Here is a 24579-nt window from a genome sequence, read left to right on the forward strand (position 1 = left end):
AAGACGTATATCTTTGAGGCACATGAATTTTCCTTGTAAGATTTCTTGAGTAATTTATTTCCTCTTCTCTGTTTGAATACCTGTGAGGGATTGTATTTCCTGGTTAGATCCAATTTTATTTTATGTCACCTATTTTCTTTCTCTTTTTTCTATTTTCTGGAGACTGCTTCAACCTGATCTTCTAACCCTTCTACTGATTTTATTGCTGTTGTCTTAACTTATAAAATTTTTTCTTGTTCTATGAGCTTAAAAAACAGAATACTGATGTTTAATGTAAACAATATTCTCTTATCCTTCATCAAAATATTAATTACAGTCTTCTTAGAGTTTCTTCTGTCTCTATATTCTTTTTATTCAAAGTTTCTTTTATTATCATTATCATTATTGATTTAGGGAATCTCTGTTTTTCATGTTAGCCTAGTGATACTTGGTTGTATGCTTTTTTTGTTGTATTTTATTTTTTGTTATCTTTTTTTAATATTTCAAGCTTTTATTTCAATTTTAGTTAGCTAACATACAGTGTAATATTAGTTTTAGGAGTAGAATTTAGTGAATGATCACTTGCATGTAACACCCAGTCCTCATCACAAGTGCCCTCCTTAATACCAATCACCCATTTAGCCCATCTCTCACCCACCTCCCTCCATCAACCCTCAGTTTGTTCTCTACAGTTAAGAGTTTATTTTATGGTTTGCCTCCCTCTCTCTGTTTTTTATTTCTTATGTTCATCTTTCCCTATGTTCATCTGTTTTGTTTCTGAAAATTCCACAGGTGAGTGAAATCATATGGTATTTGTCTTTCTGACTTTTTTCACTTAGCATAATACACTCTAGCACCATCCATGTCATTGCAAATAGCAAGATTTCATTCTTTTTCTTTTTTTAAGTTTTTATTTATTTATTTTGTGAGAGACAGAGACAGCATGAGCTGGGGAGGAGCAGAAAGAGAGGGAGAAATAATGCCAAGCAGGCTTCACACCATCAGCACAAAGCCCAGTGTAGGGCTCAAACTCAAGAAACTATGAGATCATGACTTGAGTCGAAAACTGAAAGTCGGCGCTCAACTGATTGAGCCACCCAGATGCCCCAATATTTTATTCTTCTTGATGGCTGAGTAATATTCCATTGCACATATATACCATATCTTCTTTATCCATTCATCAATTGATGGACATTTGGGCTCTTTCCATAATTAGGTTATTGTAGATAATACTACTATAAACATTGGGGTGCATGTGCCCCTTTGAATCAGTATTTTTGTATCCTTTGGATAAGTACCCAGCAGTGCATTTGCTAGATTGCAGGGTAGTTCTATTTTTAACTTTTTGAGGAACCTCCATACTGTCTTCCATAGTGGCTGCACTAGTTTGCATCCCTACCAACAGTTCAAGAGGGTTCCCCTTTCTCCACATCCTCACCAAAACCTGTCATTTCCTCTGTGGTTAATTTTAGCCATTCTGACAGGTGTCAGGTGGTAACTCACTGTAGTTTTGATTTGTATTTCCCTAACGATGAATGATATTGAGCATCTTTTCATGTCTCTGTTAGCCAATTGTATGTCTTCTTTGGAAAAATGTCTATTCATGTTTTTTGCCCATTTCTGAACTGGATTATGTGTTTTGGGGGTGCAAATTCATTCTATGAAGCCAGCATTGCCTTGATTCCAAAGCCATACAAAGACCCCACTAAAAAGGAGAATTACAAGCCAATATCCCTGATGAACACGGATACAAAAATTCTCAACAAGATACTAGCAAATCAAATCCAACAAGCTAAAAGTTTAAGTTTGACAAAGTACAGCATCCATTCCTGATAAAAACAAAGTAGGGATAGAGGGAACATACCTCAACATCATAAAGGCCATATATGAAAGACCCACAGCTAATATCACCCTCAAAGGGGGAAAACTGAAAGCTTTTCCTCTAAGGTCAGGAATAAGACAGGGATGCCCACTCTCACCATTGTTATATAACATTGTACTAGAAGTCCTAGCTTTAGCAATCAGACAACAAAAAGAAACAAAAGTCATCCAAATCGGCAAGGAAGAAGTCAAACTTTCACTATTCGCAGATGACATGATACTCTATGTAGAAAATCTGGAAGACTCCACCAAAAAATTGCTAGACAGATATATGAATTCAGCAAAGTCACAGAATATAAAATCAATGTACAGAAACCTGTTGCATTTCTACATACCAATAATGAAGCAGCAGAAAGAAAAATCAAGGAAATCGATCTCATTTATAATTGCACCAAAAACCATAAGATACCTAGGAATAACCTAACCAAAGAGGTAAAAGATCTGTATTCTGAAAACTACAAAACACTTATGAAAGAAATTGAAGATGACACATAGAAATGGAAAAACATTCCATGCTTATGGATTAGAACAGCAAATATTGTTAAAATGTCTATATTACCCAAGGCAATCTACACATTTACTGTAATCCCTATTAAAATACTACCAGCATTCTTCATGGAGCTTGAACATGGAATCATAAAATTTATATGGAACCACAAAAGTCTCCAAATAGCCAAAGCAATCTTGAAAAAGGAAAGTAAAGCTGGAGGCATCACAATTCTGGACTTTAAGCTATATTACAAAGCTGTAGTCATCAAGACAGTATGGTATAGCACAAAAACAGACACAGAACAGAATAGAAAACCCAGAGATGGACCCACAGCTATATGGTCAAGTAATATTCAACAAAGCAGGAAAGAATATCCAATGGAATAAAGACAATCTCTTCAACAAGTGGTGTTGGGAAAACTGGACAGCAACATGCAGAAGAATGAAACTGGACCACTTCTTACACCATACACAAAAATAAATTAAAAATGGATGAAAGACCTAAATGTGAGACAGAAAGCCATCAAACTCCTAGAGAAAAACACAGACAGCAATCTCTTTGACCTCAACCATAGCAACTTCCTACCAGACACATCTCCATCAAGGGAAACAAAAGCAAACATGAACTATTGGGACTTCATCAAGATAAAAAGCTTCTGCACAGCAAAGGAAACAATCAACAAAACTAAAAGGCAACCTCCAGAATGGGAGAAGATATCTGCAAATGACATATTGGATAAGGGGTTAATATCTAAAATCTATAAAGAACTTACCAAACTCAACATCCAAAAACCAAATAATCTGGTTGTACACTTATTTTTAAGAGTAAACTACTAAAAATCTGGTAGGAAGCTCGGTGTGAATGGACAGGGTATTGGAGGACCCCTCAAGTATCTGCATCTGTGGGTCTTTTCTCATTCCTTCTCCAAAGAAGAATCTGCCAGTCTTTTTCCTAGAAGCTGTAAGTCGCCTCATGGCCAGTGTTCTGGAAACTCAGTGAGGATAAGGAGATTTCATCACTAATACAAACACTTTCACTTAATCTCCATTTTCAGCCTAGTTCCTAATTCCACTTGCAACTGTGTCTGCTTTCCCCTGGCTTCTCCGACTCAATTTCTTTAGACAGTAAACATATCTCTTTGGTGTATGACAGAAGGACAGTTGCTTGGCTGGGAAGGGCAAAGCAAGGGCCCTGGGGTTCTCTACCTTTCATAATACAGATTTCCAATCAATTTTTAGCTCTTGCCCTGACCACCACTTTCCAAGTACCTATTACATCCAACTCCAAATCTTATCTGGAGTTTTAAGTGAAAATCAAATTACTTTCTATGGGCATTTGCCTCTTAAGGAACTTAAATTCAAGCTTTCTCCAACTTCTCTCTACCGAAAATGTGTCCCATTCTTAAAAGTGTATATTAAAAAAAATTCCTTTATTATAACCTAAGTTGAAACTAGGGAAGGAGCAAAAACTTAACATGTTTCTTCAACATAACTCTATTTCTTTCATGCTTTCTAAAAGGGTACTAAAGTTTTAAGATAACCCAGTGCTATAATAAAAAGTCTCAGATACACTGTTTTTTTCTTTGTTTGATTTTCTCTCACCAACACTGTGGCAGGGCCTAGGGAATTTATTCTGATAAACTACACTTCCTTAATCTGAGGATTCCATGTCATTTACCAATTTTGGAAAATTTTGCCCATTATTTCAACTACTGCCTCTCCATAATGCATTATTGCCCTTGTGGAACTCAAATTGTATTGATACATTATGTTTTGTCATTCTCTATTCATGTTTCCTATTGTGTCTTCCATATTTTCTCTCTCTGTGTTGCATTCTGAATAATTTTTTTCCCTTTTTATACCCAATGGTTAACTCAGCCTTTAAATTTCAGATTGTAGTTATTTGGTTTTTTTATTTCCAGGAGTTGAATTTGGTTCATTTTCTGATATGATTACTTTTTACATTTACATTCTTATTCCTTAATTGTACTTGTGATACCTTCTTTTATTAATTTAAACATTATACATATACACACACGTTTTATGGTCTATATCAAATAATTTCAATATATATAGACTAGGCAGGACTGATTCTACCATATTTGTTTCTACTAACTCTCAATAACGGTGCCTTTTTTTTCTATGTTGTTTTTGTTTGTAAGCTCAGATGTGCCTTTAAAGCCTGGAGTTCATTCCTCCAAAAAAAGATTTTAAGTCTCCTTCAATATGGTAGTTCATGGTACTATCATCCCTACCCTACTTTAAAATCTCAGCTTAATATCTTTGGAAAAAGACAGCTAATATGCATTTGAATCCCAAAACAATTTGAGATGTTAGAGTTACACATTCTCCGGGAAGAGTTTTCTCCCTCCACCCATAGCCTGGCCAAGAGAATTTTGTGAACTGAAGTTAGCAGGTGGAATGAGGCCAAGTCATGAAGAACACCGTATAAGATAGGGGTGCCTGGGTGGCTCAGTGGGTGAAACGTCCAACTCTGGCTCAGGTCATGATCTCATGGCTTGTGGGTTCAATCCCCGCATCAGGCTCTGGGCTGACAGCTCAGAGCCTGCAGCCTGCTTCAGATTCCGTATTTCCCTCTCTCTGCCCTACCCAGCTTGTTCTGTCTCCCTCCCTCCCTCTCCCCCTCTCTCTCTCTCTCTCTCAAAAATAAATAAACTTAAAAAAAGATAATGTTAAGATAAGAGGCTTTAACATGGTGTTTGGGCTGGTGATGGGAATGTAGTGACAGGGCAGGTCCAGGGAACCTCAGCTATTGATTCAGGGGATCTAGTAATTGTGCACAGCCTAGTGCTTAAGCATACTGCAATCAGACAGATAAACATGCAAGTCCTGTCTCTGTTAGCTGAAAGCTCTCTATACTAGAACTATACTAAACTTCTTTCAGACTTCAGTATTCTACTCTTAATCTTAACCTCCATGCATTATTAGCATGTGGATACCAAGAAAATTTCTCCCTCCACATCCCCAGCGGTAACACTTCCTCCCTTTGGACTGGCTACTTTCAACTCATCATTTAGATCTCACCTCATATCCTCTGAAAGGAGTCTACACAAGAAAAAAATCACACAGTGTCTAATAAGCTCATGTTTTTTTTTTTTTAATTTTTTTTTCAACTTTTATTTATTTTTGGGACAGAGAGAGACAGAGCATGAGCAGGGGAGGGACAGAGAGAGAGGGAGACACAGAATCGGAAACAGGCTCCAGGCTCTGAGCCATCAGCCCAGAGCCTGATGCGGGGCTCGAACTCCCAGACTGTGAGATCGTGACCTGGCCGAAGTCGGACGCTTAACCGACTGCGCCACCCAGGCGCCCCTAATAAGCTCATGTTTTTATGGTCACTATATTTTTTAAAATTTGGTATATGATATGTAAATGTGTTATTTCATTAAAATTAAGCATTATTTGTGTATTTTAAGCATGTGTTTAAATTAAAATTTTGCCAAACCTCAAAGTACCACTGCAGAACACAGTTCTGAAAAACACTGCATTATAGGAAACTCAAAATATTAAGGATCATAAAAAGGGAAAAGAAGATTTCAGGCAGGGCAGAAACAGGAAAATCTAGAATAGAATCTAGAATAGAAATCTAGAATAAGGGGATCGCTCATGTTTGACAAGGAGAGTTCAACATTACTGAATTAAGTTCAAGAAAATGACCCATATACCCTTTTCGCTATCTTGGTCTGCTAATAACAGGATTGAAGCAGTCCTTCCATCTGTTCTGGATGTTGCCCAAGGGGCCAGTGAAGAGCACATAACAGAGACCTAAAACTGTAACTTCTTACTCAATTTTCTAGAACAATCCAAAGGAATTAAATCAAGTTTGCCCATAAGGAGAATTCTATTTCCCACTACTAACAACAATAAAGAGTTTCTTCCACAATCAGACATTAAAAGCTTAAAATGTTACATGCAAAGCTGAAGAAGCTCAGAAACAAATCAATCCATAAGAAACCACATTTGATTCTCGAACAGTGCAGGGATTGGGACACTGAGCATACTTGAAAATTCCATACTTAAAAACTAGGGAAAGATGGGAGGTGGGGGAGGGCAGAGAACAGGGAATGCAAAAGAAGAGGTGGCTGGAGTGTTGATACAAAGCCCAGCTTAAAAGTTAAACAGTTTTTTGCCAAATTTCATTTTATTACCTTTATATACTGTGGATTATTCACACATCAACCTTGGATAGATCAAATCACTATAATGAGTGAGCAAAACCAGAGGATTCCTACTGACAGAAATTAAGGTGAAATTCCAACCTGGCATCTTGTACCTTCTAAGCAGCTATAAATGAAATACCTGTATAGTTTGGCAAGCATGGCTGCCATTGTTGGTGAGGATAGCAGAGATGGCCTGAAGTGTCCTTCCTGTTTCTCCCCAAGAAGCTACCAGACTAAAGAGGCAAGCACAGGAAAGTGCTGTCAGAGACTGTCCTGTGCTGTCATTCATTCCAGTACTTCGAACAGTGATTTCCAAAAGGAGCTGGAAGAGAGCCTCTGTGAATAAAATAGAACTCAGTTATATTCATTCAACATACAGAACATTAAATGTGTATTTATTTATAACTTGCCTCATTATAAAAAAAATATTTAAGGCAGCTAGAACACTTACTTTGTATTAGTTCCTTTTTAGTTACCCTTTCCCCCCCAAAGTTAGAATATTTATATACAAAGGACCTCAGAGAACACTTAGTTCAACTCTTCACTTTTGTAAATAAATGGATCTATCCCAGGTTGTTTAAAAGAAATTTATCTTGAGGCATTCACACATTCAAGAAATATCCTCTCAAGTAATAGACTACTCACTGTACTTATTTAACCTTTCACACTGGGAAGAATTGGAGCTTCTTAAAATGTTAAGTGTCCAGAAAATTTGTTTGTGTAAAACAACAGAATACATAAAAAATACATGCTATAATTTTTTTTAATATAAAATTGTTTTACTGCTAACGTAACAGCAGTTCACATTTATAAACAAGTATGTAATTCATTTTATACCCTAGAAAAACCTCCAAGTCAATAGGACAGATATCCTCCTCCTTCAATGGACAATGAAATTGAGACAGGGAGGTAAAGAGATTTTTCCAAAATGATAAAGCCATTTAGTGGCAGAGATGGTAAAGTAACACCTGAACATTTGATGGCCACCAGAAGTTTCCATGCAAAATTCCCTGAACAACTCTGTCCAAGAACTGAACCGACAGACCTCTAGGCATTTCTTCTGCAGAAGGGAAGGGATTTTGAAAATCCTTAAAGAGTGAACACTCAAGACGGAGAAAGAAACAGAATCAGAAAAAGAAAAATTGAGGAAGATGAAGAAAGGGAAAGGGAAAAGAGAGAGCAAAAGAAAGAGAAAAGAGAATTCGTGTACTGCAACTCACCAAAAACTAAAAGCCATCTGTGGTTTATTCGTTAACTCACAGAGAGCTAGCCTTCCTCTGTCCATTCCTCATCTCCCATGTATCTCATCCCTAGTAAGCCCTGTCACTTTCGCTTCCAAATTCCTCCACTTGCTCTGTCTCATGACCATCTTCCCAAACTATGCTCTTTATCAGCACCTGTTAATCAGACTACTAAAAAGTGTTCAAAAATTAGCTCCCACCTTCACTTTTGTTCTTTTATATCCAAAGAGAATTTTTAAACCAAAAATCTGGTTTTCCATTTAAAATCCATTTGCTCCTTTGTTAATTCGTCCCTACTCCTCTTCCTTCTTTCCATTCTCCCTACTTTTCTTCATGTGCCTGTACATCCTTCAGTCTTCCCTTTCTTTCATTTAGCCTTCCCTTCGTGCTTCCTTCCAACTATCCTTTCCCCTCATCCTTTCATCTACCCTTTCTCCATCTGTCCATCCTTCCTTCCATCATTATCCTTCTGCCCCTTCATCTTTTAATTACTCAGCAAATATTCACTGAATTCTTCCTGTGCATGAGAAACGATTCTAGGTTGTGGTAGTACTTTGGCAAACAAGACTAAGAATCTATGCCATCAAAAAAAGTTAGATTCAAGTGGAAGAAAACAGAAGTGCTATAAAATTAAGAACATTTTTTTAAGCATGAGGAGAGATAGTGAGTGACTTTCCATTTCTCCTACAATAGCCAGGTTCCCTTAACATGATGTATGAAGCTCCACATGATCTAGTCTCTGCCTCCCTCCTCACCTATGGCAAAGCCCTCCCTCCTTTCACTCTCCACATCCTAGCCAATCTTTGTTCAGTCATTCTCCTTTCTGTGTCAGAGACTTATAGCATGCTGTCCTTTTTGCCTAGAAACTCAGTTAACTCCTTCCTACTCATCCTTCAAATCTCCAATGTCACATCTTCAAGGAGGCCTGTTATAGACTCCTAGAACTTCCTCTCCTTTCCCCCATACTATTTACCCATACCTGCAATCACACAAGTGTCCAACTGTCTGATGCTAAGTCCCATAATAACAGCAACAGTGTCTGTACTGATCACCCCTGAACTATATGCTCATAGTACAGCACACAGGAGATAATATTACATTTAAGTGAATACTTAAGAACATACATTCCAACCTTAAATTGAACAGAAAGATAGATATAACAATGATTTTTTTAAACTAGACAATTTCTAAATCAAAATCCATTTGCTAAGAGAAGAAGCTTGGTGTATCATAATCATCAAGCTATCCCAACAGTGAGAGTGATATATACATATATGTATATATTTTCATGGATAAAATGAAAAACAAAGCATACTAATGTGATTATGCTATTAGATCAAAGGAAAAAACAGACAGATTTCAATAGAAATTTAGTTTTAAAGAGCCAAATTACATCTTTGAGCTAATTAAGCCATTTCAAATAAGAAATATAAAGTGATGTTAAATCCCTCAATATAAAAATAAGTCAAAACAGGAAAGAGATAGGAAGCAAACACTGAAAGGATAAAAAAGAAACCAAAGAATTATAGCAGCATTTGAAACTGTTAACAAGAAAATAAAAACAGACAAATTAATCAGGTGAAAGTTTTAATAGAAGATGATTAAGCTGAAGCACACATTATAATTTCAAAAACAGTATTAAGAACAAGATCTATTTTGAAAAGCATAAAGGAAAGGGAGTATTTATACATAGACTAGATACTAAACAAGGTATATGACAACTAATAAAAGATAACTGAATGGCAGAGGATCTAGGAAAAAGAAATGACTAGCATGCTGTTCAAAGTAATAAATAGGATGTGCAGGTTTTAGTGGATATTTTAAATATTTCAATTATTTGTTAATTGACAAACTAGAGCTAAGAACAGCAAAATATCCTTAAATATAATCAATTAAATAAATAAAAAGCTTTGGTAAGATGCTGTGATGCCAAGTAATGCATCACAATAGTAATACGATCACTTGTGTTACCATAACAGTAATCAACAAGGTGCCTGCTTCTTACCATATGACAGCTTTTATTTAGTAGTAGTGTTTAATAACATGGGGTGGGGGAGGGTATTGTGTTTTTTAAATCCTCAGCTTGTTTTCATGGCAAGCACTCCCCTCCCTGACCAAACCAAAAAAAAAACAAAAAAACAATCCAACACAAAAACTAATCACCATGTGACACCACCACCCCCCACAGCCAAACAAACAAACAACCACCAAAACAAAACCTGTATGATCTGTAATTAGGTTCTCACATGTGGGTCTAATAAACACCAAATAGCCAAGTAGAAAAAAAAATCAAACTCTAGTCCAGACCAGCAGTGCGGTCCTCAGATGAGCAGTACTGGCAACATCACCCAGAAATTTACTCTAAATGCAAATTCTTGGGCCCCATGCCAAATCTACTGAATCAGAAACTCTGCGGGTAGGGCCCATATGAATCTGATATGAACTAATGCTTGAGATTTAGAAAAGTCTAGACTTTCAAGGCCCATGGTTAGCATCAGAAAAAATCAATTAGCCAATTTCAAACTTATGCCTCCATCTCTATTTCTATTCCTCAAGAGCTCCTAACTTCTTTATGTGTTCAACCTGCATCAATAGCAAGAAAGGCATGTGTTCATAAAATTAAAATACACTTTACAAAAAGCAAACATATTTACTTAATGGAAGTTGCTACTAATTCAAAAGCATAATCTATAACAAAAATTAATTTTTATTTATAATGAATACAAAAGAAATGCCCTGTTTGGAAAGTAATTGTGCTGTTTGGGGTTGGTAGCATTTGTTCACTTTCTTCCCACTTTTTTAACTATCCAGAATAATATATAAAGTTAGAGAAAGTCAATGTTAGCTATTTCGGCCAAAGGTTTAACAAGAATGATTTAAGTTAGTAGTGACTTATAAAGGCTTGGATTATTTCTGGGTTCCAAGGATTTATGTTTTGCTTTTTTCCCCCATCATCATAATAATCAAGAAATGTCTATGTGTGAACTAAAACTCTTAAACTGGAACTCCAGTAGAACATAGCAAAATCCCTTAAAATTTATACCCTTGCTGTTTCAATACATTAAAAAAAAAAAAAAAAAAACTGCATTACAGGCTGCTGTACATGCTTGTAAGAGAAGCTATTTACATTCAAAGACTTCATTCATTGCCCAGGGCTCTCACCTAGGACCTCTGGGGGCTCTGACTGGAGGCCTTCCGGCTGCTGACCCTGAAGCACGTTAAGCAGGGCCTGTAGACTCCTCAGACACAGGGATGGATGAGAAAATCTTGTCTCCTTGATCAATTCAAAAACTTCACAAAGTCCAACCTCAATGATCTGTTTAAGATGAAAAAAAAAATACATATATATATATTATAACAGGTAAACTAGTAACACTTTCCAGACAGTTTCACCAGTACAGCTTATTGCCACAGCAAATGATTAATGCTGCAATATTTACTAGGCTAAAACAAACAAAAACACATAAAAAAGCAAAACACAACCACCCATGGCATTTAATTCCAAGGTACAGAAAACCATCTAGTTACATGAAAGGGTTAAAAAATTATGGCACTATTTAATTTTAGAGAGAGAGAGGACATAAACGGGGGAGAGGGACAGAGGGAGAGAGACAGAATCATAAGCAGGTTCCACACTCATCTCGCAACCCTGGGATGATGACCTGGGCCGGAATCAAGAGTCAGAAGCTCAACCGACTGAGCCACCTAGGCGCCCTACAGTGGCAGTATTTTAAAAGTATTTATAGCACAAGGAAGCCATAATAAAATATAATAAAAATTCTAACAATGAAGTAGATACTAGGTTACATTCACTCAGAAAAAATAAACTCTATTAATTTAAAAGTTCATTTGGCTGTACTCAAGTACAAATCAGCATTCTTTTGTTAAAAGTCATGTTACTTGTTACTTATGAGCAGGAAAAAAGTCAATATAACTCATACAATGCAGAGATTTAAAAAGGAGCGTTTCGTCTTAGCCATTCCTATAATGGTACAATCACAATATTACTGTTTACTGATGTGTCCCCTCTTCTTATAGGGTTTAATCACCAAAAAACCTACCTATCAAAAAGATCACTGCTATTTTTACCTTCATTATCTTATCATTCCTGATCAGAACCAAATCTGACTCAGTCCATATCTAGCAAAAGATACATCTGTAACTAAAGATTGACAGAGAAGTGTGATGAGCATAAATGTTTCTTAAACCCTTATTTTGTGCAACTCACTATAGGAGATATGAAGATACACATCACAACAGCCCCTGTCCTCTAAGAATTTATTCTCTAACAGGGTAAATGAGCCTTGTACATGACTCTTATCCAGTTGAGACCTCTGTTATACCATTTATTATAGTATAGCTGACCATTTTTGTTTCCTTTTTCCTGTGGTCTCCTTATAGACAAGGAGCATGCCTGAGCTGGCTTAATATGTCCTGTGACTAACCCAGTGCCTAGCACATGATAGGCATATAATAAATATTTAATTACTCTCCGTTGTGTGCTAAAAACCACTGCAAATCAGAAATAGATTTCCCAGACAATGGTCAAATCAGTTGCAGGCAAGTCACTTGCAGTTCTGATTATCATTTGCAAGGTTTCTGAAGAATACAGACATGACTGAGAAGTTAAACTAGTAGGACTGTCTTTAGAGAAGTTATCTAAAATACTAGCAGACTTAATTATAGCCAAGATTACAGAGGTGGCCTGTATAGAGTTTCAATTGATTAAATGCACTAAGCAGTGAAAATTTTCCAGTTGATATAGTTTCTTTTCCTGAAACACACTAGAAAGTAAAAACATGCTGTTCAAGATTTCTATCTGCTTATGCACTTACAGGAAATGAATCTGAACTCAAAGATCTCCTAAGCACAAAATATAGGGCTCTGTTCTCAGGCCAATGGGAAACTACTCTACCCTTTCAGTCTTCAAAAACGCTTATTCTACTGCTACCAATCATGACTTTCCAAAGTTCAAAGGAGACTCTTCACAGATAACATTTTTAGCTACGGTTTATTTATATAAGATTCCTATGGTAACAGAGAAAGTACTGAACCTTACCAAAAAAGAGTGAGGCTACTTACTGAACAAGTTCCTGAGCTGTCTCTCCGGTAAGTTCAGGGCATAATAACAAATATATTAAAATAGGCAACTCAGATACACTGCTTAGGAACAGAGCACTAGCTGGTTTTGGTAAACCCATAAAATGTTAGCCAAATGATCAGGAAAGAGAAATTACCCACCTATCTAGGTTAACCACTGTAGATTCTCATCTACACCTTACTTCATAAAAAAATTTTTTAATAAGGGGGAAAATTAATTTGTTTCCAGAATATTGATATGTTTTCAAAATACAATAAAGTAAAAATCAACTTCAAGTTTTCCAATCATATTTAGCTTTGAATTATTGAGCAGAGGAATAAAAGTTGTTGTGAAATAAGTTTGTTTGTTTGTGTTTGTTTTTGAGGTTTGGCTGAGAACATTTTACCATACGTATGAACTCTGAAATTATACTTTACACACTGAATCCTGTCTTACAGTCACTGAGAACGTACTGTACTTTCTCCCCACTCAATATTGGGAAGGAAGAGTATAAGGAAAAAATATAGCACAGCAAATATAGTATGATTTTATTTGTGCAGAAATAATATACTTTTAACGTATACATATATAAATGTTTATAATGGGTATGTTTTGGTTAATAGGAATTTAAGAGGGATTTCTAATTTTTAATTTCTCTTTCCTCTTTGTAAAAAATGTTCTGCATTTTTCAAACTATCTACAATATATACTGCCTTTATAATTAGCAATATAAATAAATGTGACTTTTAAACAGAGTAGTTGATTATAGTAATTAAATACACTAAGCTTCGGTACTTTCAATGAAAAACCATAACTACCCAACACACAGTCTTCCACTTCTCTTCAGAAAATAACCTTTTATATTCACTAAATAAATTTACTGAATTTTCCCTTTACAGCTACTTTCAAATAATTAAATCCTGAAGGCTCTCTATTACACTTAAAGGAACACAGAACCCAAATAACTATCTGATACAGCCAGTGCAATGTCACTGCTGGGAAAAGTGAGATAAAAACATGCTTGGCCAAAGAAAAATAACATAATGAGTCTTTCAAGGTTTTATTTTGCTCTCGTCAAATCATATATTCCCAAAAGTGATTTTATTATTTCACTAGCAAGTATGAGCATAAAAGTTTAGTTACATCACATTTAGATTAATAATTTTTTAATAAATTTTACCTTGTTCTATTAAAAAGTCCTAGAAAAAAGGGATGGGAGGGGGAAAACAGGTGAGGAGGATTAAAAAGTACAAACTTCCAGTTATAAATAAGTAAGTCCTGAAGATGAAAAGTACAGCCTAGGAAATATCACCAATAATATTGTAATAAATGTTGTGTGGTGACAGACGGTGACTACATTTATCCTGGTGAACATTTCAAAATATACAGAATTATTGAATTACTATGTCATACACCTGAAACCAGTGCAACATTGTACGTCAACTATACACTAATGAATTTTTAAAAAGTCCTAGAATCTATTCTAATACTTTCAGAATCCATTTGAAAAAATTCAAGAGAAAATCAAAAGTAGGTTTATATATTACCACCGAGGGAAGTACACTGCCTTCCAAAATTTTTTATATAAAGCAAATATTTGGTAGATATGACATTTACAAATAATGAAAAATAAAAATCTAGAAGGGAGCAAAAGGAAGAGTGGAAGAAGAGCAGCAGCAGAGGAGGAGGAGGACAAAAAGAAGAGGAAGAATTCTGCTTCTCAAAAGGTCTGGGTGTGAGATGTCTAAGCAGTATCGTCTAACATACAAATTTATCTAGGACTACTACCATCTTCTTCCCTTCTCTTTACACCCAAAAGTGTTCTCACAACTTTTCAAAACTAACAATTTTTTTTTTACATTTATGTATTTTTGAGAGACAGAGAGAGACAGAGCACGAGTGGGGGGGGGGGGGCAGGGAGAGAAAGAAACAGAATTTGAAGCAGGCTCCAGGCTCTGAGCTGTCAGCATAGGGCCCAACGTGGGGCTCAAACTCACAAACCGTGAGACCATGACCTGAGCCGAAGTCAGACGCTTAACCGACTGAGCCACCCAGGAGCCACTGAAACTAACAATTTTTAAGTGATGCTCTTGATCCCACCCCCATCCTATCTCTAACAGAATTTTATCTTACCTTCCCCCACACTGTGACAGTCCCCAAGTCTCTATTTTTAGCTGGGACCTTTCTTTGGAACTTCAGCCCTACATAGTATACACAGGACACCTCACAGGTACCTCAAACTCAGTAAAGAGAAATAAACATCATCATCATCCCAACAAAGCACTGCTTCTCCTCCAGTTCCCCCTCTTGCAGTAAATGACATTGCCACCAGAAACTTCAGAAGTATGTTTCGATTCCACTTTCTCTTTCAGCCTTCATAATCAACTAATTACCAATTTGTCAATTCTGCTTCCTTAACATTTCCTGTAACCCAAACACCACCACTAGCAACCTTCAGTAACGCTTCCGGGACAAATGCAATAGCTGCCTAACTGATCCCTCTGCTCTAACCTTACCACCCTCTATGGTTTGTCTTACTAGCACCCAAGTAATTTTACTAAAATACAAGTCTGATCAAACTCTTTTGCTTAAAATCTTCAATATTTCCAAATCACAAGACAAAATCTGAAAGTGGGTGCATGACACAGAAGGCCCTTCACAATCTAGCTCCTGCTCTCAGCCTCTTGCCCTATTCAGCTACTCCACTCTAGCTAAAAACAGATCACGTGTACTTTTGTAATGGTGCTGTTCCCTCCGCCTGTAAGTGCATCTACAGTCAGTGCTGCATCCGTACCCACGGTGTTCCACTACACCCAGCATGCCCTAGTAATCCTTAAGTCACTAGACATGTCTGGTATCCCCTACCAGACATAACTTTCTTGAGGGTAGGGACCGTGTCTCATCATTATTTTGTTCCCAGGGCCTAATATACTGCTTGCTATAACTCAAAAAAGAATTTAAAAGCAAATAAACTTAAGAAGTAAATAAGTAAGTCTATGTAAGTCTATATCTTTTAACAAAATACATGGCATGATGAGCCTCAAATAAGACTGGGAAGTATGAATCCCAACAATAACTACTAAAAATTATGCAGTTATAGGGACACCCAGGTGGCTCAGTCAGTTAAACATCCAACTCTTGATTTCAGCTCAGGTCATAATCTCACAGTGAGCCCTGTGTTGGACTCCGTGCTCAGTATGGAGCCTGCTTAGGAAAGATTCTCTCTCTCTCTCTCTCTCTCTCTCTCTCTCTTTCTCTCTCTCTCTCTGCACCTTCCTTGTGCTCTTGCTCTCTCTCTCAAAAAAAAAAAAAAAACACCAAAAACCAAAAAAACTATGTAGTTATAAAGCATGGAACACTATAGGAAATCTGGAAGTCAGATAGTGAAAGATGGTTTGAGCTGGGTAAAAACTGTGTTTTAGGTAAAAACCTTAATACGAAGCATTTAGGTGGGGGTAAGAAAGTCCCCCTTTTTAAAAAATGTTTACTTATTTTTGAGAGAGAGAGTGTGTGTGCAAGTGGTGGAGGGGCAGAGAGAGATGGGAGAGAGAGAATCTGAAGCAGGCTCCAGGTTCCAAGCTGTCAGCACAGAGCCCGATATGGGGCTCAAACCCATGAACCGTGAGATCATGACCTGAGCAAAAGTCGGATGCTTAACTGACTGAATCACCCAGGTGTCCCAAGTCGTTTTTAAAATATCAATGACTGGAGTGCCTATGTGGCTCAGTCAGTTAGGCGTCCAGCTATTGATTTGGGTTCAGGTCATGATCTCATGGTTTGTGAGTTCAAGCTCTGTGTCTCTGCACTATCAGTGCAGAGCCTGCTTGGGATTCTCTCTCTCTCTCTCTCTCTCTCTCTCTCTCAAAATAAATAAACTTTACAAAATATCAATGATTGCTGACCTACAAAAAAACAAAAAGCAAAGAAAACCCTGACAAGTAAGATCTACACAATAATCAAATGCAATTTAACTTTTAAAATTCAAATAGAAGGGACGACTGTGTGGCTCAGTCAGTTAAGTGTCTGACTTCAGCTCAGGTCATGACCTCATGGTTTGGGAGTTCGAGACCCGAGTCAGGCTCTGTGCTGACAGCTCAGAGCCTGGAGCCTGCTTCAGATTCTGTGTCTCCCTCTCTCTCTCTGCCCCTCTCCTACTCACTCACTGTCTCTGTCTCTCTCAAAAATAAATAAACATTAAAAAAAAAATTCAAATAGAAAATTAAATTGCATCAAAATGATACTTTAACAACAAATAAAAACTGTCTTAATTATGTGAAAGAGCAGTGGGAGAGGAAAAACACTCAGTGAAAAGGAAAGCAACAGCCACACATGTAGGCAAGAAGAACAAGAGAGGAACAATTGCAAAGAAAAGGAAGGAACTGATGTAGAAGAGTAGCATCTGGAGCGGAAGGGTCAAAAGGAAAAGAAAAATGCTAACGTTTCTCACCTGCCCTTAAATTCTCATCTCCTCAAGTCCTACAGGCCTCATTTCTTCTGTGTCAGTCCGTCATGTCATGCAAATGGCTGCCAAAAACATCACCTAGAAGTTTCATTCCCCACCCACGCCCTAACCCACAGCATTTTGAATGCCTCTGCATAAAGGCATCTCAAAACTTCTTCCCCTCTCATTCGTCACATGGTCTCACTGACTTTCCAGAAGTTTATTTCCTTGGACATAAAGTATTTATTAATAAATTGAGGAGTTCCTCGAAAAGCAACTCAAATTCATTTGCACCTACACAATTTCTTGTTTTCACCTAACCTGATACTTACAACTATACCTATTATTTACTCACACACTTGTATTTGACATTTGTTAACTCACTGCATCTTCACTACAACCCTGTGAGGTATATATTATCTCCATTTCATAGATGACAAAATGGAGGCACAGATAAGTCAAATAACTTCCCCAGCATTACACAGTTATTTTTAAGGGTGAGTATTTGAACGCAGGCAGTTTGACTCCACTGCCCAGGTTCTTAATCACTATACCCTGTTTCCTGATGTGTCAGTACTTGATGGAAAACTCTTTACCTAGAGGAGCTTACACAGAAAAGATAAGCTTATTTGTTTTAAGAAGAAAGGAGCCAATAGAGAAGTTATACTTAAGGACACTGGAGAGAAAGGGGCTAAAGGAAGAAGAGTCCCAAGAAGAACACTTAAAGATGGTTGACTAAAAGGCTGAGGAAGTTCACAAAACTTCTCTTACTCTATAAAACAGGAAGCAAGCCATCTGCTGAGAATAAGGTGAGAAGAATGTGACAGTACTGATTAAGGGCTGTGGTGCACTTAGGAATAGCCACCATGAAATATGGCAAAATATTTGCATGATATTTGCATGATAGCTCCTGTGTGTATGTACAAAAGTTTTTAAGGCATAGCTTTAAGGTATCAGTTTAGTAAAAATATTGGCATGATAGCTCCTGTGTGTATGTATAAAAAAGTTTTTAAGGCACAGCTTTAAGGTATCAGTTTAGTAAAAAGGCAACACACTGAACCATTTATGATAAAGGAAATCATTTAAAAATGTTTACATTTAGAAAAAGGCAAAATACATATAAATCATTTATGATAGATACCCCTTTAAAAATATGTCTATATTGTCACTATTCTTTTGTTAGAAATACTAACTATGCCTACAATGTAGAAAAAATACCATATATACAATAACATTACAGTCTTGAAATACACTAACACTTAAATAGAAGAGAGTACCTTAAGAATAGTTTGTTCTACTATAGTACATGCTTCTTTAACACCAATTAGCTTACATGTCTCTGGTAAATAAGGGAGTGATATCAGAACAATGTAGAAGTTTTGTTGCTTCATATGTAATTTTTTCCTAGGCAAGGAGAGCCAAAATAGCAAGAGAACAATCATAACCTAAGGAAGAAAAGGCAAAAAGCTCTCAACTCAGCAGCTGCACAGCCAGGAGCCCTCCTAGTTCTATTTGAAGGAAAATAAAAATGCATACCTGTACCCAAGGCTCCCTCCCCAGAAGGAAGCACCCCCAGCTTACTATGGCTCTTGGCTGGTGGTAGTTTGCAGTTCTGCTTACGCCCACCTTAATGGCAGCCCACTCACTGGCTCAGAGCTCCACTTCTAGCTGCAATGGCTCAGTGCTTACAAGCCTCCATTTCCACTCTACTGCTTTTGTACATTTTTTAAAGCCCCTGATCTTTCTTCCTGGGCTGTCAAGTATTCTCCACTGGGTTACCAATTATTGATTTTGTTAGCACTCCAGTTATAAAGATGCATAGAGTTTTCCTGGTCTGCCCCAAACCTATTTTTGCCCATCAGCCCTATTAATTTTGAGTGCACAATTTTCTTAAAAAACAAGGTATTTTAGCAATGTAAATATATGTACTATAGCCCAAACACCTGTGGTTATCCATCCAAGTGGAATTTAGTGACTTACCTTTGGAAGCTTGATAGGGGGCTCTTTGGATTCCTCCTCTTCATCACTATCTGATTCTCCACTCTGCACAGAGTTCTTAGATGCAGCTGCCAATGATGTTTCCTTTTTCTGCCATTCCAGAACGCAATGGCGTACATTGCAATAAATATTGAAAGCAGAAGGATTGCTATGTAATTTGATATCTGGTATGATTACCGTATTCTCCAAGTTTTCAGACTGAAATAGAAGATATAATATTTCAATTCTATATTCCTTTACATCATCACCAATTCTCATTTTATATAAAAGATTAAAGATTAGAAATGCTGGATAACTTGTATAAGTCAAATAAGTGACATAGCAAGACAATCCAAGTCTACTGATTCAACTTATAGTAAGTACCCTTTCTTCTACACTTCACTAAGTAACACAGCAATAACCCAACTGACAAGGGCTGGAGAATGGCAAAGAGACTAATAGGAATACCTTTTTATTCCATGATAGGAATAAAACCAACAAAGTTTAACTGTTGAGTATCACAGAATATTAATTTTGTGCTCTTCTAAGGAACATCAGATGTATTTGAGTCTCGATGACCTAGTACAAACGTTGAATTGCATTTTGATAGCTTTAAAAGTACATTTAGGGACTTAAACAGAAATCAGAACTAAAAACCAAACAAACTTTAATTTTAGTCAATTCTCCCAATTTCATTCTAATTTAAATAGTAGTAATGTTAAGAAATTAGATTTCTGGGGGTGCCTGGGTGGCTTAGTCAGTAAGCGTCCGACTTCCGCTCAGGTCATGATCTCACAGTTCGTGAGTTCGAGCCTTGCATCAGGCTCTGTGCTGACAGCTCAGAGCGTGGAGCCTGCTTCAGATTCTGTGTCTCCCTCTCTCTCTCTTCCTCCCCCACTCACACTCTGTCTCTCTCTCTCAAAAATAAACAAACATTAAAAAAAGAAAAAAAAGAAAAGAAATTAGATTTCTGTAGATTATGGATATATGCTTTCCTGAAGATCTCCTAGCTATCAATCTTGATAAATAATAAAAATCACATGCTTGGTAATTTGTTAGAACTCAGTCAGTTTCTGTTCTGACCCAGCATTTTAGTCAGCAAGCCACAATCACACTTTTGAGAACAACATTTACACTATAAATATACAGAACTGGTTTAAGATACTCTATTAATGCAAGTTCCAAAAATTGGAGTATGTCCAGGAAGTATCCAAGATAAATAAGATGACACCTCAAGTACCAAAAACACTTGGTTTCAAAATTCTATCCTTCTTCCATAAATAATTAGGGAAAAAGTGGAATACTCCTTGTGAGAAAAAATATGTACTGAAGTTAATTGATAAATAATGTGTAAGTGTGTATCCCAGACACACTAAAAACAAGCAATTATTAGCAATCCAAATCTAAGAACATATGAAAAAGGTAATGCATGATGATCAACCAAAAAACCGGCTGGTAACAACACTGGAAAAGTAATTAGTAATTCCTCATACTAACAAAAATAAGAAGAGAAGAAAACAGACGATATCCTAAATAAACATGGAAAAAGCATCTGACACAAATCAAACACCTATTCATGATAAAAGTGTATGTAAACTAGGAATAAAAGAAAATTTCTAAAAATGGATAAAGGGTATCTATGAAATACCCACCGCTAACATAGTAAGACTAAATTCCTGTACCCTAAGATGCAAACAAGAAAAAGATATCTATTCTCAGCAATATGATTCAACATTATACTAGATATGCTAGTGTGATAAGCCAAGAAATAGAAATACAAATTATAGTTAGAAAGGAAAATATCTACTAGAAAACAAACGTCTTCATTTCCAGAAGACATGGAGAGATTCTTAAGACATCTGCAAAAAAAGCCACTAGAAACAATGTGTGGATTTAGCAAAGTCACAGGATACCAGATCAATATTTTAAATAAGAAAGAGTTAATGTATCTACACACTAGGAGTGAACAACTGGAATATGTAATTAAAAAAAAAACAATAGCATTAAAGTTACAGACTGGGAGAAAGTATCTGCAAAACATATACCTGACAAAAATCTATTATGCAGAATAGATAAAGAATTTTCAAAACTCAACAGTAAAAACCAAACAAATAAGCCATTCAATTTAGAAAACGGGCAAAAGACATGAAAGGCATGTCACCAAAGAAGATTCACAGAAGGCAAACAAGTTCACTATAGTGACCCATTAGGAAAATGCAAATTAAAACAAAATGAGAAAATGTACAAACCTATCAAACTGGCTAGAATAAAAAATAATGACAACATCAAATGCTAGTGAAGATGTGGAGAAACTTAATCTCTTATACATTGTTAATCGGAAAATAAAATGATACAGCCACTCTGGAAAAATGTATGGCAGTTTCCCACAAAATTAAATAGTATTTACAGTACAATCCAGCAATTGCATTGTTGGGCATTTATACCAAAGAAATAAAAACTTATGTTCATTCAAAAACCAGCATGTGAATATTCATACCAGTTTTATTCAAAATAACCCAAAACAAGAAACACAGATGTCCTTTAATGGGTGAATGGTTACACAAACTATGATGTAATCTTTACCATGGAATACTAACTCAGCAATAAAAAGGTACAAACATGATATATGCAAAGACTTGCATAAATGTCAAGGGAATTATGCTGAGTGACAACAGCCAGTTCCTATGATTAAATTTATATATCATTCTTTAAATGACAAAATTATAGAAAGAGAGAACAGATTGGTGATTGTCAGAGGTTAGGGAGAGGGTGAGTACAGGGGAATGTCTGTGGCTATATAGGAGTAGCAAAAACAATCCTTGTGATGGAACTCTTCTATATATTGACTGTGGTAATGGTCCACAGATCCACACATGTGATAAAATTGCATAGAACTAAGTATATATACACATACACAAATAAGTACATGTAAAACTGGTGAAATCTTGGGGCGCCTGGGTGGCGCAGTCGGTTAAGCGTCCGACTTCAGCCAGGTCACGATCTCGCGGTCCGTGAGTTCGAGCCCCGTGTCGGGCTCTGGGCTGATGGCCCAGAACCTGGAGCCTGTTTCCGATTCTGTGTCTCCCTCTCTCTCTGCCCCTCCCCCGTTCATGCTCTGTCTCTCTCTGTCCCAAAAATAAATAAACGTTGAAAAAAAAAATTAAAAAAAAAAAAAAACAACTGGTGAAATCTGAATAAGATCAGTAGGTTGGATCAATATTGATTTCCTGGTTCTGATATTTACTATACTTATGCAATACCTTAGCAACTTGAGAAAATGAGTGATGGGTATACAGGATCTCTGTATTACTTTTTACAATGCATTATTATAATCATCTCAAAATTTAAAAAAATGAAATAACAGCAGTTAAATTTAATAAAATTATGTGCAAGCTCTGTACACTGAAAACCAAAATAACACTGCTGGGAGTAATTTAAAAAAACTTAAGTAAAGAGAATAGAGATAAACTATATTCATTAATAGAAGATTCAGTATCATTAAAATGGCAACTCTTCCTCAAATCCACAAATTCAATACAACCTCAATAAAAATTCCAGAGACTTTTAAAAACAGAATTGACAAGCTGATTCTAAAATTTAAACAGAAATATAAAAGACCTAAAGTAACTAAAGCAACTTTTTAAAAAGACTGAAGTTGGAAGACATATGACCTGAATTCAAAACTACTGTAAAGAAGACAGTATGGTATTGGTATAAAGACAGATATTTAGATCAAGTAAACAAAAAAAATTGCAGAAATAGGTTCAAACAAAAATGGTCAACTGAATCTTTACAAAGATACCAAGACAATTAATAGAAAAAGGTAAGTTTTTTTTTAAATTAATGCCAATTAACTGAATACCAATACAAGAAAAAAATGAACATCAACCTTATTTCATACCATACACAAAAATTAACTTGAAATGTATCACAAACCTAAGTATAGCATCTAAAACTATAAAATCTCTATGGCACAAAAACAGACACATAGACCAATGGAATAGAATAGAAACCCCAGAACTAGACCCACAAATGTATGGCCAACTCATCTTTGACAAAGCAGGAAAGAACATCCAATGGAAAAAAGACAGTCTCTTTAACAAATGGTGCTGGGAGAACTGGACAGCAACATGCAGAAGGTTGAAACTAGACCACTTTCTCACACCATTCACAAAAATAAACTCAAAATGGATAAAGGACCTAAATGTGAGACAGGAAACCATCAAAACCTTAGAGGAGAAAGCAGGAAAAGACCTCTCTGACCTCAGCCGTAGCAATCTCTTACTCAACACATCCCCAAAGGCAAGGGAATTAAAAGCAAAAGTGAATTACTGGGACCTTATGAAGATAAAAAGCTTCTGCACAGCAAAGGAAACAACCAACAAAACTAAAAGGCAACCAACGGAATGGGAAAAGATATTCGCAAATGACATATCGGACAAAGGGCTAGTATCCAAAATCTATAGAGCTCACCAAACTCCACACCCGAAAAACAAATAACCCAGTGAAGAAATGGGCAGAAAACATGAATAGACGATTCTCTAAAGAAGACATCCGGATGGCCAACAGGCACATGAAAAGATGTTCAGTGTCGCTCCTTATCAGGGAAATACAAATCAAAACCACACTCAGGTATCACCTCACGCCAGTCAGAGTGGCCAAAATGAACAAATCAGGAGACTATAGATGCTGGAGAGGATGTGGAGAAACGGGAACCCTCTTGCACTGTTGGTGGGAATGCAAATTGGTGCAGCCGCTCTGGAAAGCAGTGTGGAGGTTCCTCAGAAAATTAAAAATAGACCTACCCTATGACCCAGCAATAGCACTGCTAGGAATTTATCCAAGGGATACAGGAGTACTGATGCATAGGGCCACTTGTACCCCAATGTTCATAGCAGCACTCTCAACAATAGCCAAATTATGGAAAGAGCCTAAATGTCCATCAACTGATGAATGGATAAAGAAATTGTGGTTTATATACACAATGGAATATTACATGGCAATGAGAAAAAATGAAATATGGCCTTTTGTAGCAACGTGGATGGAACTGGAGAGTGTGATGCTAAGTGAAATAAGCCATACAGAGAAAGACAGATACCATATGGTTTCACTCTTATGTGGATCCTGAGAAACTTAACAGGAACCCATGGGGGAGGGGAAGGAAAAAAAAAAAAGAGGTTAGAATGGGAGAGAGCCAAAGCATAAGAGACTGTTAAAAACTGAGAACAAACTGAGGGTTGATGGGGGTGGGAGGGAGGGGAGGGTGGGTGATGGGTATTGAGGAGGGCACCTTTTGGGATGAGCACTGGG

General features: G+C 36.6%; 1 protein-coding gene across 10 annotated transcripts in view; it reads right to left on the reverse strand.

The window, feature by feature from the left end:
• Positions 1-24579, reverse strand: part of MYCBP2 (MYC binding protein 2) — a 286982-nt gene that overhangs the window by 224836 nt on the left and 37567 nt on the right. For all 10 annotated transcript variants that reach the window (XM_047853582.1, XM_047853618.1, XM_047853590.1 and 7 more), the window contains exons 3-5: positions 19273-19488; positions 10934-11087; positions 6670-6866 (exon numbers count right to left, since the gene is read on the reverse strand). In XM_047853582.1, coding sequence (XP_047709538.1) covers positions 6670-6866; positions 10934-11087; positions 19273-19488 — 567 coding nt within the window. The remainder of the gene's footprint in view (positions 1-6669; positions 6867-10933; positions 11088-19272; positions 19489-24579) is intronic.

The sequence above is a fragment of the Prionailurus viverrinus genome, chromosome A1, assembly GCF_022837055.1.
Source record: "Prionailurus viverrinus isolate Anna chromosome A1, UM_Priviv_1.0, whole genome shotgun sequence".
NCBI classification, from domain to species: Eukaryota; Metazoa; Chordata; class Mammalia; order Carnivora; family Felidae; genus Prionailurus; species Prionailurus viverrinus.